Raw genomic sequence first — 18,228 nt, forward strand, 5'->3', positions numbered from 1 at the left:
CTTCTGCACTGCTGAGAAGTTCCCTCTCATCGCTGGAGCAAAGCTTTGGGTAAACAGTTTATGAGCCTCTTGCTGTTTATACATTGGTGCAGTTTCTAGTGGATGCACAGTTTACATCAACATCCTCCCTCTGAGAGATTTCTCTTGTGTTTTGTGACTCGTTCACGAAGAAGCACAACTCGATGCTCTTATTTACAGTTACTCACATCTTGTCTGTCCAATCAGGTTGAAGTAAAGAGTTTAAACACAAAATGGAAAAAAGTAGGGAGAGTATTTACACACTCACTGTAGTTAGAGTCTTTCACTGTCTTTAGTTTAAAGAAGTTGTTGTGGAAGTTTGTGTAAAAGCCTGTTGTTAAAAAGTAAGTTCAGACGTAGTAAGTAATTTATAGTTTATACTATAAAGACTCAGTTTCATTATAATACATTACAATATACTCTCTTTTTTTATGGAACATATATAGGCGATAGCTAATCCCATTGGGGAAGAGGTGGGATGCACCCAAGGTGTCAGTCCCCGACTGAACAGGAAGTCCAATCAAGAACCTTCATGCTGTGAGGCGATGGTGCTAACCACTGCACCACCATGCCACGCTTGATAACGAACTCCATTATGTAAAGCCTTTTCTTAAAAAGCTACAAAGGGCATAGCAGGAAAAAGTGGAAATTAAAAGAACAGGAATTAAAGCTATAGAAAGATGATAAGTTTATAAAACAGAGAAAAATTAAATTGTACCTGCAAAATAAATAAATATATGTCTAACAAATGTTTTACACAGAGATTTTAAAGATGCTAATGATGTTTTTGTGTCTCTAGCAGCAAAGCCCTGGTCACCCTGCCTGGAATAACCAGTGGAGCTCCACCCACAGACGTGAGTCAGAAACCATTAAAATTAAATTTACATGTCAGTGCATCACAAACGATGATCCACTGATATAACACTGACAGAGCTCGTTCTGCATGAGTGTGAAGACAATGAAGTCACATTACTTTTTTATTTACCTTGGCCTAAAATACACAGGCCCGATGCAATAAAACAATAATCTCAGTTATCAAAATTCAGGAGTAGGATATAATACTCACTGATGATGTCGGTTCCAGCTCTCTTCAATTATTTTGTGAGTCTGTGTTCGGGAGGATGATGAGTCTGTGAGGATTGTTTTCCTACTTATCAGGCATCAAGCCCCCTCTAGTGATGTGGGAGAGACCAGTGCAGTGGCTGTGGGCTCAACGTGGGAGCAATGGCTTCAGTGCATCCGCTGTGCATCCAGCTGTGCCGCTCACACTCTCAAAACACCGAGTTTACTTGTGATGCAGTAATTACTGTACTGCTGTGTGGCTGCTAGCACACCATGAACAGTATAGTAACAGTTTTCCAGTTTATTAAAGGCGTCCTGTTGAAGTCTACTCGTGCTGTGTACTTGCACAGATATTCAACTTCACACCTTCGTGGCTCGATGCTGCAGGCAACCTGGGGGGTTTCCTGTTACCATAGCAGCCACAGGCAAATCACACGATCTTTAGAAAAGCCAATCACGGGCTGTTTTGGTATTTGTCGCCACTATATCTGTATGAGCCCAATTTAGACCGAGCGGCGGCATTTTCCCTTTCATTTCAACTTAAAAGCAGCTCGGGTAGCAAGATACAAAGACAGGAATCCATACGTGGGATCAAAAGTTACCTCATCCATTCTCTGTGGCACATGCAGTGTGTGTGTCTGTGTGAGTGTGTGTGTTTGTGTGTGTGAGAAAGTGACAAAGACAGTTCCCGTTCAAAGTGTTAATGTCACGTTGCATTTATTAAATCGCTGCTGTGAGTTTGCCAGTGCAATTATTTGTCCAACGCGAGCGGGTGCAGACTCCTCACTTTGAGAATTGGCTGCTCGCTGGATTCTTGAGATTGTAAAGTTAATGTATTCCAGTCTCTGGGATTTTTAGGAGAGATGAAAAAGCCTCAGTGGGGATTTTATGCATAAGCGCTTTTCTAAAGGCCTTGACGAATCCAGCTCTTAAGAGGCTTGCTGCATTGGAAAAGTGTCACTTGTTCAACGAGGACGAGATTCGCTTAATGATTCACCGTCTGATATTTTGTCTTTTTCAACTTCTGCTCACTAGTTCAAAATAAATACAGTAAATACAACACACACACATGAGAGAGGCCGGTGGTGTTCGGTGCTGTCAGTCCAGCAGGACATTACTTTCCTGTTCACATCTGGAACATCTGCCCATAGGCCGAACAACATGTGGTGAATGAATGGTGTTGAAGTGATGCCACCTGGGTATGTTCGGAGTAACAACACCCCTTGGGAAACCTGAACTATTTTCACTTTTACAAACTTTTAAAGCTTAAAACTGAATAAACTAAATCATGTTATATTATATAGGTATCAAACTTTGGCCATTTTGCTGTAAGGACTAATCATTTAAAAAGAAATTACAGGACAACATTATGAAGCAGATGCTTTAATAATTCATAAGTTGCAGCCTGTTATCATTTTCTTGTATCAGTTCTGGGATTTCACATCGTGCAAGTCTGAGCCATTTCACAATAAATGTTTTTCGGGGAGACTTTCGCTTCCCAGAAACTGTGAAACTGTTTTGTTCTCGTTAGTCCTTGTGTTTCAAGTGTTTCCAGTTGGAGTCTGAATTATGGCTCAGGTATTGTAGCTTCAAGCGGGATCATGATACATGTCAGTTGTTGTTCAGGAAACAAGTTCAATGTTTTCTGATAAAGAAATGAAAATAGAACCCGAACGTCCAAAACTCAAACTTGAAATCAGTATGTTTATCTATTTAAGGCTTTTTGTCTTAGCTCTTGAGGTCTGAACTCAACCTGAACTTTTAAAATCTTTTAAGAAACGTGTTTTTATCCTGGCCCTGAGTTTACTGACAATTTTACTCATTTTAGAATATTTTATTTTACTTTTTTCTCATCTGAAACATTTTGTCTCTAATATTTTTGATCAACCTGCTCTTAAATAGTTCCTGTTCCATTCAATTCTTCATTTTTGTCTCGTAAAACGTTTTGTAACTGTGTTTTGAAAGGTACTTGAGACTCACTACTATGTGGCAGTTCAATCCAGATACAATGGTAATGCTGTGAGACCCACTGCCTGTGGTCTGTGCTTCCACTAGGTGGAGCAAACTACATTCTGCAAAATATACTATCAGCGCTCTGGCATTTGTTCAGAGTAAAGATTACGTAACGTTTCTTTGTTTTCGGTCCAAATAAATGACACTTTTAGAGACAAGCTCCAGCTTGATTGTGCTTAACCAAGTATTCCATCTGCTAACTATACATACTTGATGTGGCAGCCGGCCTCAGGGCTCGAAAAATGCCAAAAGCTACTTTGTGCACTGAGAAATATATTAACCCAAGCAGTTAACCCAAAGCATAATATTTATAATAATTAAACCTTTAAATACTGAGTTTTTAAAACTAAATGTGCACTACAAACATGTTTTACTTGCTTTCCATGTATATCTCAGGGGAAACAAGTTGCATTGTCTTTGTGCTAAAGTTGTAATATGGATTTTTACATTTCTACAGAAAATATTAAAACCAAACATGTTTTGTGAGAAATGCACCAATCTCTGCTGATATAATCTGCATAAAAGACAAAACATTCTGTAAATGTTATTGTGGCCCCACTTTTTAAAGGTGTAAATAATTAAATATATAAGATAATGCACCACATATTAAGATTTACAGACTCACAATTCATTGCACACAAGTGATGAATCATTTCTGGGTAGAAATGTAGTTTTGGGAGGACCTGGGTGGTCCCTGCATCCATTAAACCCTGCCATCCTCCTTGAGTGGAGGGAGAGACTGTTGCTATATAAACTCCCACTCTGAGGCTGCAGCCGTTACTCTGGGTCTGGAGGGGCTAGCTGACAAATCCAGGATGAAGCTCCTTTTCGTGGCTGCCTTTGCACTCTTTGTGCTGTCGACCTTGGACCAGGCTGACTCCTCGGCTTATGACAAGATAGTCTACCACAGTCGCATCAGGGCGAGAAAAGAGGGGTAAGCTCATCAGGAGTATTTATTTGAAGTATTTTTCTTTCTACACCTGTATGGTTATTTTTAGTTGCAAGCAGTTGCATTGAACTTTGAGGATTAAAGGGCATGAGTGTGTTTATATTGAGTCTGCACATGTTGTATTATTTAGTCATATTTGTTTCACTTCAGGTGTTTCTTTAAAAAATATATATCATTGAAATATATATTATACTTTAGTCAGAAAAGTGGTAAAGCTGCAGAGATGTATTCAAATCCTTATTCACATCTGACAAACTAATCTCATAACCAGCAGGCAGAGATGTCATTATTCACATTTGACAAGCAGCAGGGGATAGTTGCTAAATCATGATTCACAGTCTGTTGTTCCCCCCCCCCGAGAAAGTCTGTTGGACTCACACAGTTTTACATATAAATAACTTTCCATCGCACCTGAACTTAAGTGATTTACCTGCTGATTCATGCTTTGTCCCCTTTTTCACCTTCATCTCTCACCAGACCCAATGTCTGCGCTCTCCAGCAAGTCATGGGCACCAAGAAGAAATACTTCAGCACTTGTCGTAATTGGTACCAAAAAGCCATCTGTGGAAAGAAAGCGTAAGTGTTGCTTCGTGTGTCCAACGTGTTACACGCAAATCCACTCACTAAAAATGTATTTGAAAAAGTTTAATTTCCCTTCGGTATCTGCCTCCTCTTCTTTTCCTTTAAGGATTCAATGGGAACTTCAGTGTTTCCATAGAGGCAGACATCTGTTATTGTACTTTGAATTTAACTATTGCATAAAATGAAAAACACATTTATAGATGCAGCCCTAAACTCTTTGTGTTCAAGGCGATTCCCATTCGCTCCAATAAACTGTAAGTCAGGGTTTTCATGGGTTTCATGAGCCCGGGGTGTTGTTGGATGCCACTGCGGTGAACCACTGACTCCAAGATGTGATGTGGCTGCTCTGTGTTCATGAATGGAAAAGCGTTCACCTCAATCATTCGAGACAACCCCTCATTTTTTTTCCTGCTATTGTTCCAGCGCTCTCAGCACTTTTGGGTTTTTAACATGGCTCTGAGCCATCCCTGTTTTACAGTCTCTCTCTCTCACACACACACACACACACACACACACACACACACACACACACACACACACACACACACACACACACACACACACACACACACACACACACACACACACACACACACACACACACACACACACACACTGAGTTTGCCCTCTATGTTTGCATTATGTCAGAATCATGCCCAGCACTCTGGCTGGGCATGAAGTTATCTGTGACGAAAGCACACTGCTCCCTGAACAGCCCGAGGAATTTTATCTGGTTCAACGGGAGTCTGACATGAGACCAGGGAATCAATCAAAACACGGCCGGGGCCAAGAAGTAGAAATTCAGACAGTAAAGTGATTTATGCATCGAGACATTATGCTGATGCAAGATCTCCTGAGCAACTGTGGGTTACATCATGTTCTTTCAAAGCGGAGCTGCGCTGGAGGCAGGAATATTCTCATGTGTTAAGAAAATGCACTTAGATTAGTAAATTACCAATAAACTGATCTTGTTTTTAAAATTGGACTTTACTTTAATTGAGTTTAGATGCACATATAGTTACATAAAGAATCCACGTGCAAGCATATTAATATTGATAAGATAACTTACATGAATACGTTTTGTAGTATTAAGCTGTTGTGAAACAGATTCCTTCTCCAGCTTCTTCAACCCAAACTAGAAAACATCCAAAACCCTCCCGTTTTATTTCATCATCATTTTTCAGTCAAAATGTATTTTATGTCATTTAACTTGGAGCTGACTTAAGGTTTGCCTGTTGCAGAATATCTCTCCATGCAATGTTTGACATCAGCGTCTCCATAGTTTTTAGAGCAAACAGGACAACACATCCTTCCATCTATTTGTCCAACACTCCCTTAAATCCAATCAAGCCAGATTCTTTTCATCAGGATCCATGAATTATTTTGTAGGGAATTGATGAAAAAGTTTAAAAACCTCTATCTTGTAATTCAAAGAATTATAATAAATCTTGGATCCACACCAAAAGTTAAAGGGTTGTTTCTTAACCCGAACCTCATCCTTCCACCAAGTTTCGTAGAAGTCCGTTCTGATATTTCTGTGTAATCTTGCTCACGAACAAAGGACAGAGGTGAAAACATAACCTCTTTTTATTGAACGTAAAAAAACGGAGGTTAAGGTTGTGACTGAGTCCCTGGATTTAAACAAGGAAAATACTTGAGTTTAAGGGAAATTAGGGAAATAAGTACTTAAAATAAGAACTTCCTTAAGGTCAGAGGATCTTTGTTATTGTGGTTACTATAATAAACACACTGTTAAGGTCCTGGCATGGTCATAAAGAAAATCCTACTGATGGCTGGTTTCACACAGGAAATGAACAACAGTCGCCTGTGAGTAAGTCCTGTGTTTCGTTGAGCTGTTTAAAACCCCAACCTCTGTGCAGTGCAGACTTTTTTGTTATATGTTCAAGGTTAGCGAGAGGTTACCTGACAATAAAAACGTTACTATGGCTCGTAATAAGCTTCCTGCACAGGCAACCTATGCCCATTTCCACAGGAGCACAGTGTCCGTCAGGAGCAGAGAGTTTAATCCAAAAAAACTAGAATATTATTTCTGTTTCTATCGCAGCCCTGTCGCCAAGTAAATACCGTCCAACCAAACTGCCCATTAGCGATTGGTTGAATTGGAGTGAAGCCACAGAGGCCATATATTATGTTTGACATACCTATCTCGATTCTCAGCGGAACAGTTTATTCCGTGGAGACGCTGACAAGTCAAAAGTTTCCAGCTTCAGGGCCAGCCACAAGTGGCTTTGTGTGGGAAAGCAATGCAGCGCGGCTTTTCTGCTGACGCTGCCCCATTGGGGCTCGTGTGATCTCATCCCAGTCGCTCCAGCTCCGTGCAGCTTCCATTCAGATGCAGCAGCGAGAGTTTCAATTAGCCATGAACCAGGAGCCATGGTGCAAACCCTGTCTGGGACATCAGCAGTGGATGAAAGCTATAATTGTGCCATTTGTAGATTTGTGCAAATAGTCATCACTGTGACTATGTGAGCAACAATTATATTCATGCACAAACGGTTTTAGGCACAAATTACGACAGATCCCCTCAAGGTGACTTTACTTCTTTGAGCACACCACAGGAAAAAGAATATCACCTTACAGGACTTAAGGACTTTAGGGGATTTGTGTCGAAACCTTGTTTTTGCACAAATGCAACTTATTACTAGTGTAGCAGCGACTTTTATCAGATCATTTGTCCTTAAGCTTCCTGACAAATTCCCGATTGTCCAGTCGTTACCCCAAATGGCACAAATTACAGCACATTCCTGGTGTGCAGGAAAAGTCCTGATAAAGATAAACTGCTAAAAGTAGAAAATCCCACACAGCTTGGATAACGTGCATCAATCTTCCCTCTTGCAGAAGAGTGATTGCAGAACCAGTGCACCCATACACTCCCACAGGCTCATATTAGAAAGTGAACAAGTTGTAAAACGTGAGGACTCGATAATGTTCACACTATAGACATGATTATTTTAGTCGCACAGAGCAAGAAAAACTGGTGAAAAAGCCGTTTCGCAAGTTTGAGTTCTTTAACTATAGCAGCAGGGGCAGTCGACAGTAATGAACTTCCCATGCAGCCAACTCAGGACACATGTGGTATTATTTATCCCTAATATGGACATATATGGTATTCTTTATGCCTTGTGGGTCTTTTTTTTTTTATTATTGTTACATACCTTTTAGTTATTTGAAGTGAAAAGTATATCGCCGAATGTCAGGAGCTGGAAACAATACGATGGTTCCAGCATGTTCAAACCTGCTGACAGAAGGGGTATAGGCATGTTTATATCTGGCAGCTGCACACTGAATTTTACTGCTTTCCTGTAGACTACGGGGTCCAGTGGTGTTTAAGTGGAGCGGAGACGTTGCTCCTCTCATGTATTTCAAGCAGCAAGTGAATATTTTCTCATTCGTATCTAAATTGTTTTCAAAAGTCTGTTTTTTTTTTAAAAAGCCGATTTGCTCCGTTTCTTTAATACACGCTGTCACAACCTTTAAATTATCCTTGTGTCAACCAAAATTTCCTTAAAAACTCAACTCTAATTATCCTGCAGCTTTTCAAGAGCAGATTATAAAATGTTCCTGAGGTTAACCGAAACGTCAAGTCGAGTCCAAACTAATTGTTTAGCTTCAAAGACGAGGTCTGGGAAACACAGACCCACTACTGTAATGGCAGCACAATCCTCACGGCTCCCTTTCCATTAGGTTCTTGGCCGAAGCTGCAGGATCACATGGACCGTTTGAGCAATGAAAGAGATAATGAGCAACATCTGGAAATGATGAATAGACCAAATAATGATTCAGCTGCGAACAGGGCAGCCGTAGAAAATGCATATTTCTTCTATCTTCTTTGAGGCGATACCCATCATTTATGATCTGTTTTCTTTTTCCTGCAGGACGGTGCTTTACGAGTGTTGCCCTGGGTACACGAAGATGGAGGGCAAGCGTGGTTGCCCTGCAGGTACGTTGTGTTAAGTGCAGTCGATGTATGAAGGTTAGAGGAGGACATGCCCACCAACTGTAGAGCAGCTGTGTGCTATTTTTGAAATCAGACCAAATAAAACTAGTAGAGGATGCCACAGCATATTGTCAGCACATGCAGAGTCTGTCTTTCAATGCACATGTTTCTTATCTCTATTTCCAGAGAGACAGGCTGACATCTACTAACACTAACTGTTCATGTCCTTCTCAGTGGCTCCTATTGACCATGTGTATGGCACCTTGGGTCAGGTGAAAGCCACCTCCACCCAGAATTACGCCGATATTTCGAAGCTGAGGCCCGAGATCGAGGGACCTGGGTCTTTCACCCTCTTTGCCCCGAGCAACGACGCCTGGGAGAAATTGGATGAGGTGAGAAAACCAATCCAAAGCCGCACCTCTCTTCCTGTGACGTATTAACATCTCGTTTTTTTCTCACCTAACAGGCAGTGAGGGGTGCACTGGTCAGCAATATCAACATTGAGCTGTACAACGCGCTGCATTACCACATGGTCAACAAACGCCTCCTAACCAAAGATTTAAGGAATGGATTGATGGTCCCCTCCATGTACAATGATCTCGGTATCTTTATTAACCATTACTCCAATGGGGTGAGTGGGATTATTATTCAGTGCCTTCGTAGTTCTTCTCACATCACTTTTCGGTGGTTTTAACGCAATAAAAATTGTGCGTTATGTGCAGGTGGTGACGGTGAACTGCGCCAGGCTTATCTACGCCAACCAGGTCGCCACCAACGGAGTTGTGCACGTCATCGACCGTGTGATCAGCGCAGTTGGAAACACCATTCAGGACGTCATCGAGGTTGATGACGACCTGACAACTCTGAGCGTGAGTACACACGGGGGGGGGGACCTCAAGGAGAAAGTTTCTGAAGTAACTGCCAATGCAAAAGAGTAACCATGACGATTAATGTGCCAAAGTTAATTTTCATCTTTAGTAATGACCGTAATGACGACACACTGAAACTTGAAGAACACTCAGTAGAGCACATACCTCCTAGTTCTTATGGTATAAATACAAAAGAGAAAAAGAGGTCGCCTGAAAACCCCTAAACATATTAAGAGACAGTGGGAAATTTAAATCTGTGCTTTATCCCCTAAAAATGTAACAAATAAATGATCCACCACTTAATCCGAATCTGCACAAATATGTAATCGGTTCTCCCCAGGCCTAGGCCCCATCCCTCCACCAAGTTTTGTGGAAAGCGGTTTAGTGGTTTTTGCATAATCCAGCTCACAAATAAACCAACAAACAGACGAGGATAAAAAACCTCCTCGCTGGAGGTAACTAACATTTACAGGAGCATCTGAGGAACACATGCAGGAGTTTGCAGATGTTGATTTAGATGCTTTTAAAATTCACTTTTTAAAGGGGTTGTATTGTCTACATCCTGCAAATGTTTCACTGAACTTAACCCTGCCCATGAAATCACCGTCTAGGATGTGGCTCATAGCGCCGGGCTGCTGGAGAAGCTGGGCCAGCCAGGACATTACACTCTCTTTGCCCCCACCAACGAAGCCTTCGAGAGTCTCGGCACCGACGTGCTGGAGAGACTTCAGAGCGACAAGCCGGCCATCCAAGGTAACCCTGACTCGGGGCCACTTACAACACTGCAGCAGCAACAGAGGGTTTATATTAACCGTAGTCAACGAGGACTATATTTATATTTAATGACGAATAGGAATATGGAGGAAGTGCAGTCGTTTGCTGGCGGCATATTTGCCAGACTTCATTTTTTTTTCTTTTCTCATGTTCAATGAACAAAAACATGAAACCACAATGGGTCTGGAGCTTACACACTTTTGGCAAACTGTGCATAACAAAGCTGTGTTGAGGAGAAATAAAAATAACAGTTTCGAGTAATGCGTCATGCTTTGTGGACGGAAAGTCAAACAATGCAACACATTATTAAACACTTCAGGGATAACTGTATGTTTTGAGAGCAAGTCAATATCAATGTACAGTGGCCACATTCACAAGAACTGTATCATTACAGTCATCAATTAGAAGAAGTTAAAACTTTAAGAAATACATTAAAAAGTGAAGGAGAAAACAACCAGAAACTGCAGAATCTCAGCATTTTTAACTTGTGCTGGTTTTTGCGTGAACACTGACCGGCGGGAAGCAGCTGCCTCATTGGGCAAGCTGGTCAAATTGGCCACGACACAGTATCTTTTATTAGCCCCCAGTTTGCCGTATGATCCGAGATCAGAACGTTTCACACAAAGTTTAACAGAGCTGTGAAGAAATCACGAGTCTTCTCACTCAAGGACCCAAGGGATCCAAAGGATGTTCAGGTTCTCAGGACGTTACAGCCTCAGCTGTAGCCTAACATGGGAAAGATCGTAAAACAGCCCGTGCAGCGCAACTGACCTACATTGAGCCAAACATCAAACTACTGTTCACCTGGACCGCACATTCATTTCAATCTCTGCCTCGTTCTTTCAGCTCTTCTGAACTTCCACCTGCTGGACTCCGTGCAGTGCTCTGAGGCCATCATGACCGGCAGCTCCTACGAGACTCTGGAGGGCAACAACATCGAGATCGGCTGTGACGGTGAAAGCTTGACTGTCAACGGCGTCAAGATGGTGCTCAAGAAGGACATCTTCACCACCAATGGTGTCATCCACCTCATCGACAAAGTGCTCATGCCAGACTCAGGTTTCCATCTCCTCTTTCTTCCATTTCAAAGGGCTTTCACATCTTCCTTGTTTGATCTGGACCTTCAGACTTGTGAAAACACTGTTTCAGATAGTTTGGACTTTTGGACCAATTGCAGGAAGTTAATAAATTATTAAACAATAGAAGAAGAAAAAGAAGTGGAAGTGTCTCACAGGATTTCTTAAAGTCTTCGTCTCTGATGACATAATAATAGTAATAACATAATAATACAACAGTGGCAACGAAATTAACTGATTCATTCATTTTCTCCAGTCAAACAGAACACAATTTCTTTTCTAGGCACCAAATTCAAAACAGTGAATTTAAATTGCCGCGACAACAGACGCACGCCCGTCTACAAACCAATCAATGTCCAGTACAGGTAGATGCAAGCCACATAGGTGATGACCACGAAGTACGTATGTCTCACACATTTCTTAAGTCCGCTCCCTAAATTGCAACGTGAAGCCGAAACCGGATCAAATGCAACAAAGATAGGAACCATGTTTCAGACTTTCAGGTGTGAAATTGCCCTAATTGCTCCTGGTTTACCGCGAACATAATTGTGTTTGATGTTTTCCTGTAATCCATCATTTAATAGTGCAAATCTCCTTGTGAACTTTAAGCCAAGCAGGTGATGGAGCTGGTGGGAAGTTCCCAGTCGACCTTCGGGGATATGGTGTCAGAGCTGGGCCTGTCCGCCGCCATGAGACCTGACGCTGAGTACACGCTGCTGGCTCCTCTCAACGCTGCCTTCACTGGTGAGTGAACCAGAAGCCGGAGGCCAGGAGCCAGTCTGGGGAAAAAAAGGGGAAGATTTTCTGCTTGTAATTACGTGCTCACATGTGAATAGATATGTTCATACCTGGAACTGCAGGGAAGTTATGGATTTACTGCACGAGCTTTCATGGCCTGTCAAACCAAATACCCACTCCCCAGAGAACAGTCCTGGACTTCAATTAAATGGGAGTGTTGTTTTGTTCCTGCAACAGCAATGTAATGTGCATTTAATCGAGGCAGAATACTTTTTATCTCTCTCAACGTTTGGTTCTCTGGGTGTGAGGAATGCACGAGGAGGCAACAGCTGGATTTAACAACCATGCATTGGAACCGTAAAATCCTCGATGTATGGTATCCTACAAATCATGAGACAGGATTTGTAGGTTATTGTACACGGTCCATCTACAGAAATGTGCAGTAAATCAAGCCTCTGATAGCAGATGTTTGCAAACAGGGTGGAAATGTGGATGCTGCTCCTGGGATACTTCGGCCAAAATAACAGGAATAGGAACATATGTCAAATTTATCTTGCTGAGGAGTTTGATGTCAAAACGTACAATGTTGGTGGTACAAGGGCAAATATAAACCCGTCCCTTTCCTCTGCAGATGAAGTGATGTCCATGGACCAGAGGCTGCTCAAGATTATTCTGGAGAGTCACATCCTGAAGCAGAAGATCGTTCTGGGACAGCTGTACAACGGCCAGCGGCTGGAGACCATCGGGGGGAAACTCCTGCGAGTCTTCGTCTATCGCACGGTGCGTCCTCTTCTCTGGAAATCTGTGGCTGGCTGCCAACACACACACACACACACACTACATGCATTATCACTGTCATTTGACCATCAATCCTCCCGTCTTAGACATGACATCAATCCCTGTTGCCTTTAACTCATGGATTATTTCTGCAGGCTGTGTGCATTGAGAATTCCTGTCTGATCAGGGGAAGCAAGGAAGGAAGCAACGGGGCCCTTCATCTCATGAGGATTCTGTTGAAACCGGCGGAAAAGAACATGTTTGAGATTCTGAGAGAAAAAGGAGGGTTCAAGTACGTGCACAGCGACGTATTGAATTGCAGCCTCGTACCCCAGACCGTGTTTTTTCTATATCTTTTCATTGAACCCACATGGCACGCATGCAGGGGAACTGAGAAAGTGCTGTTGTTGCAGGATGTCAGCCCCTCGGGTGTTTTTTTCTTGCAACAGCTGAGTTACTGTTTTCTTCTCCGTGCCGCAGGATCTTTTTGTCTCTCATGGAAACTGCCGGCTTGACCGACCTGCTGAGACAGGAGGGAGACTTTACTCTGTTTGCCCCGAGCGATGAGGCCTTCGCTAGTCTGAGCGAGAGGGATATGTCCCTGTTGAAGGGTTGGTCTCCCGCACTCCCTTTATCCTTTTAATGTGTTCCAAGTTGCCAGTGGGAAAAAAAAAATCACACAGTTTGCTGTTTTTAATTTCAGACGACGTGAACGCTCTCAGAACCATCCTTCTGTACCACATCAGCAACGGTGTCTTCATCGGCGGCGGTTTGGAGACCGGGGTGACAAACCTCCTCAGGTCCCTCCAGGGCAGTAACCTCAGATTGATGTTTGTAAGTATTTACCGCCACCACACTTCTAAAGGTATATAAAAGCTGTAATTTTATTATACTGGTAAATTATTTTTTTATAGTCTTCATCTGATAAAATCTCTTCCCCACTTCTGAAACTCTCAAGCTGATGACTACATTATTTACCATGAAGCGTAACTCATATTTATACAGGTTCGTTCAAGCCCCCTCATTTTGTGGCGTACTTGTCTGTAATTGTTTTATTGTTTTATATAACTGTCGCCCCGCAGGCAAACAACAGCATGCTTGTGAATTCTGTCCAAGTCCCCAAGTCTGATATCATGGCTACAAACGGAGTCCTCCACTTCGTCAACCAAGTTTTGTATCCCGGAGGTAAAACTTTCTTAATATCCCCCCCCTTTCTTTTGTAAACAGGAGATGCGCTGTGCTGTGTCTGAGGTTAACGCCCTGTGCTTTCTTTTTCCAGATATCCCAGTTGGAAGCCAGGATTTCCACATGCTGTTGAAGAGGCTCGTCACTTACATGCAAATCAAGGTGTTGTACAAAAAGATAAATTGTTGTTATAAAGGCTGAGAGACTTATTAAAGACAGGGTTGTTGTTTTTTTTATCTAAATAATCTACAGCTGCTTTCAGAGATGCACTGAAGTCAGGATATTTCCCTGGAATTGTCCAGGGAGACTTTTTTCCAGAACTTTTCTCACTGTAAGATGAACCCATGTGAGAATACAGCAGGAAAAGGTCTGCAAATTTCATAGCAATGATTTTTCTAACTTGCCACAGACGCGAAACTGAAAGAATACAAATATCCCAAGATGGAAAAGAGGTGTCGTAGAAGACGCAGACGAAGATGTCAACTTGGAAAGACGAGCTTCAGGAGCTTTTGGCAATAAGCTGGTGTCGGTGTAGTGTGAACACAAACACTGGGCTTTCTGCAGACGACTTTAAATGTCATGTCCTCCTGCATGTCTCTGCCCAGATGAAACCTCTGGCCTGAATGTTCCGGACATTTTTCTGTTCTGACCTGATCTCCAGCTGTGCCTAATGCGTGGAATGCAAACTCCAGAAAATGTCCCAATTTTTACGGACATTTTCTGGAGGTCATGTCTGAAAGCAGCTTTTGTGGAGAGTCGATCTCGTGGTTTTAATCAAGGGTGTCACGGTGAAGTGGATCTACAGTTTGTTGTTTGCAATTAATTTCTAGGTTCTCTATTAATTATGTTTACCCCTTTCTTGTTTACAGTACATTTCCGGATACAGATATCAGGAGATTCCCCTCACATTCATGAGTAAGTTACAATAAAACTGAGTTTATAATTTTTTTGTTTTCACTTTATTTCTTGCAATATATTATATTTTCTTTTGTCACATTCTTCACTGTCATTGATGGCTTTATATCTCCTGTTGTCACCAGAGAGGATCATCACTCACGTCATCCAGGAAGGTACAGTAATGATGAGAGTGTCATCATCGTGTGATTCCTAATCAGCACAGTCGGACACATTCGATCTGGTTAATGAAGCAGTTGCATGGTTCAAAATCAGGGAGGCTGGTAAATCCTGATGATTTCACGCACATATGCACACGCAAGGGGACGAACATCCAAAGTAGCGTTAATCAGAGAGAGAAGAGCGTTTCTTCTCAGCTAATGGAAAGAATAATTTGATAATAAATATGAAAAAAGACACAAAATAAACACAATTTATACAAATAAGCAGAAATCCTTTGATTATGAATCACATTTTCTGTCATAGCAACCTTTCCGATCCAGTGAAAGGTCCATTTGTTTTTGTTACCCGCAAACAAAAGGAGGATTCTCTGTATCGAGGGGCAATGCTGTGCTACCTGTAATCTCCGTGTAGTGAAACGCGTCCTTTTGTTCTTTTAAAGTTCCCGAGGTGACCAAAGTGACGCGGGTCATCGAAGGCAGGCCCTCCATCACCAAGGTCACCAGGGTCATCGGAAGCCAGCCCTCCGTCACCAAGGTGACACGGGTAATCGCGAGTAACTCGACCGTCACCAAAGTCACCAGGGTTCTCCCAGGTAAATATGTCTCAGCTGAATCAGTGAGGCAGCGGCTTTTAAAAAAATAATGATTCAGTGTAAATACTGATGGATTGCTGTCGTTTCCAGGCCCTCAGTACTCAAGCACCACCAACATCGATCTAGAAGGTCAGTGAAAGTAACTGAGATTTGAAAAGAGAAATTTCCAGTGTTATATGTGGTTGGATTTGTGGGAAGGAGGGTTGGTGGTTCGATCTCTGGCTCAAATCCACGAGTGGTGTGTGAAAAGACTAGAAAAGTGATATAGAAATACAGTCAATCTACTATTACCATTTACAATGTAGAAAATAATTCTTTTCTTTTCCCCTCAGGCGGTGACTTCTCATTAACCGACAGCGAAAGACTTACCCAAGCCATCCAAGGTGAGTTCCGTCAGTTTGGACGCCTCAGGGAACAATCCGTAAATGATCTGTGATTCATATTGTTTGTTTGACTTTGTAGAAAGTGGTTCAAGAAGAACTGGCAACAGGAGAGTTATAGGTAAAAAGGAGGAGAAAAAACAAGAATCCTGCATTTTTAGTAAATGCAGTGAGGCATGTGAGATAGCTCAGGCAGTCAACTCGAGTCTCCTGCTTACATGGCCCAGGCCTGTACTCTCGTCCCTGCAGCCCTATGGGCGGCGTCGGCCATCGGTGCATTTCCCTAAGTGTCGGTAACAAGCAGGAATGAGTTGACGGACCTGCCGCATCAGGAGCGTCTCCCATACCTCAACTCTGCATGAAGGCTAACGCTCTGTGATCCGCTGCAGCTCGCAGGCATTTGTGTTTATCTGTGTGTGTGTGTGTGTCCACATATTTATACAAGGATTTGTTTGTTTGTTTACCCTCGATCAGACCGAGAGAGAGAGAGAGAGAGAGAGAGAGAGAGAGAGAGAGAGAGAGAGAGAGCGCTGGAAACTATGGCCCCTTGAACCTACATTTGCTTTTTACGACTACATATTTATTAATAAGCCACAATTCTTTTTGTATTTGGAATCTGGATAACTTTTGGATAAGAACCACCTTTATAACTAGAATGGCACTCAGTAGAGAAAAGGACTCCACCAAGGCAGTCCTCTAAAAATTGAAATCCTGGATCCACCCCCTGATTCAGATCCACACCAGAATTTACTGGGTTCTTCCTTGGGTTGTGCCACAAGTAGTTTGCTTGCTAACAAACAGGCAAACAGATGAAAACACCTTGGCGTTGGAAGCTAATCTGGAACCTGTAACATCAACAAAAATCGGTAATCCCTAAATAAACCACAACGTGTAGATTTTACACTTCAGGTTTTCCACAGATCAGATAAACAAGGTTCTATTTGCTTATTAAGATGCTGCATTTTTGTCTGTGTACACTCTTCGTGCTGCTGTGGCCTAACCAAACAGAAGGGACTGGTGTCCTTATTTAACTCTCTACTGGTTTACCAAAATGTCAAACTGCTGACTCTCTTGCTGCCAAGCTCACCTGAAACGCTACGCCAGGCGTCCACCTCTCGGCTCAGGGTCTATACGCTCCCCGTTCCCCTGTTGTGCTGAGCTTGGTTGCTTCCATGTGGTGGTGGTGGTGGGGGGGGGAGCGATGAGATCAGAGCCTAGATGTTCAACTTGAAAACATATTTCATGTTCCGCATGAGCTGGCTGACTGACGTGTATTTATGTTTCCACGCTTTTTTCCACCAGCTGGCAACAGGAGGAGCGGAAGGGACTGAGCATGGACGGATGGAAACGTCGACCTCGTAAAAGGCCAAGTGAGACTCCAAAACCCAGGAGGTGGAGACGCTGTGTTTCAGTGCGGGGGGACACACGTAAAATGTCAATAATTTCAAATATACTGTAAAAGGTGTATAGGCCTAACTGACAAAAATAAAACTATTCTCATAAACAAGTTAATGGTGCTTTGAATGTATATCTCATGTGAGTGTGCAATGTCTTGTTTGTGCGTTCAAACGAACATTCTGGCGTGAGTTTAAAGACGGAGCAAGGCAGGGTAGCAATAAAATCTTTTAATAAGCCATTAGGGGAGCAGCACAAACATTTCAATTCAAAACTATAGGACTTTGACTTTGCTGGAGGTGGAGGTTGAAGCTGGAAGATTTTTACTGGCTGTTTGGGAAGATTTACAAATCTCAGCATGATAGAGATTGAAATTTGTGTTTTGTTTGGTTTTGACTATAGTTGATGCGTTTTTTACTTTCTCTGGCTGTAAGGTGCTTTAAGATTCATGTGAGTTTGTAACATTCGGTACAATGTGGACAACGGCAGGTTTTCTCCGTTCTGTTTTCTCCCAATAAAAAAATCTTTCTTTGGTATAAATATGTCCATTTCTTTTTTAACAGCATCTTGAAGAGACTGTTGCTTTGAGTCATTTCTAATTTCCCTGTAAGGTGATGTTAGCTAAAGCAAGTTATTATTTTCAACAGTAAACAAATGCACCACATTAGTAATGACTACACTTCTTCAAGCAGTTGTGAACCAGCTGTCTGGCTCTACAAAGCCCATTACTACGTCTATTGTGAAATTACAGATAAAAAGTTTAAAAAAAATAGAAGCTTTTTA

The 18,228-nt window shown here is 42.2% G+C and overlaps 1 protein-coding gene and 1 long non-coding RNA gene across 2 annotated transcripts; both read left to right on the forward strand.

The window, feature by feature from the left end:
• The first annotated feature begins 3,878 nt into the window (after window positions 1-3,878).
• Window positions 3,879-15,127, forward strand: postnb (periostin, osteoblast specific factor b). The gene is made up of 17 exons (XM_034603873.1): window positions 3,879-4,027; window positions 4,520-4,618; window positions 8,521-8,585; window positions 8,817-8,974; window positions 9,049-9,213; window positions 9,305-9,451; window positions 10,063-10,204; window positions 11,072-11,284; window positions 11,911-12,045; window positions 12,671-12,819; window positions 12,972-13,108; window positions 13,297-13,427; window positions 13,520-13,650; window positions 13,899-14,001; window positions 14,096-14,163; window positions 14,871-14,916; window positions 15,042-15,127. The coding sequence occupies exons 1-17, from the start codon at window positions 3,909-3,911 to the stop codon at window positions 15,110-15,112; spliced, it is 2,079 nt and encodes a 692-aa protein (XP_034459764.1). The 5' UTR covers window positions 3,879-3,908; the 3' UTR covers window positions 15,113-15,127.
• Window positions 15,128-16,045: 918 nt separating this feature from the next.
• LOC117772613 lies at window positions 16,046-17,981 on the forward strand. The gene is made up of 2 exons (XR_004615811.1): window positions 16,046-16,171; window positions 17,353-17,981. It is a non-coding gene; the product is annotated as an uncharacterized LOC117772613 (long non-coding RNA).
• Window positions 17,982-18,228: the final 247 nt, after the last annotated feature.

This window comes from Hippoglossus hippoglossus, chromosome 13, assembly GCF_009819705.1.
Source record: "Hippoglossus hippoglossus isolate fHipHip1 chromosome 13, fHipHip1.pri, whole genome shotgun sequence".
NCBI lineage: Eukaryota > Metazoa > Chordata > Actinopteri > Pleuronectiformes > Pleuronectidae > Hippoglossus > Hippoglossus hippoglossus.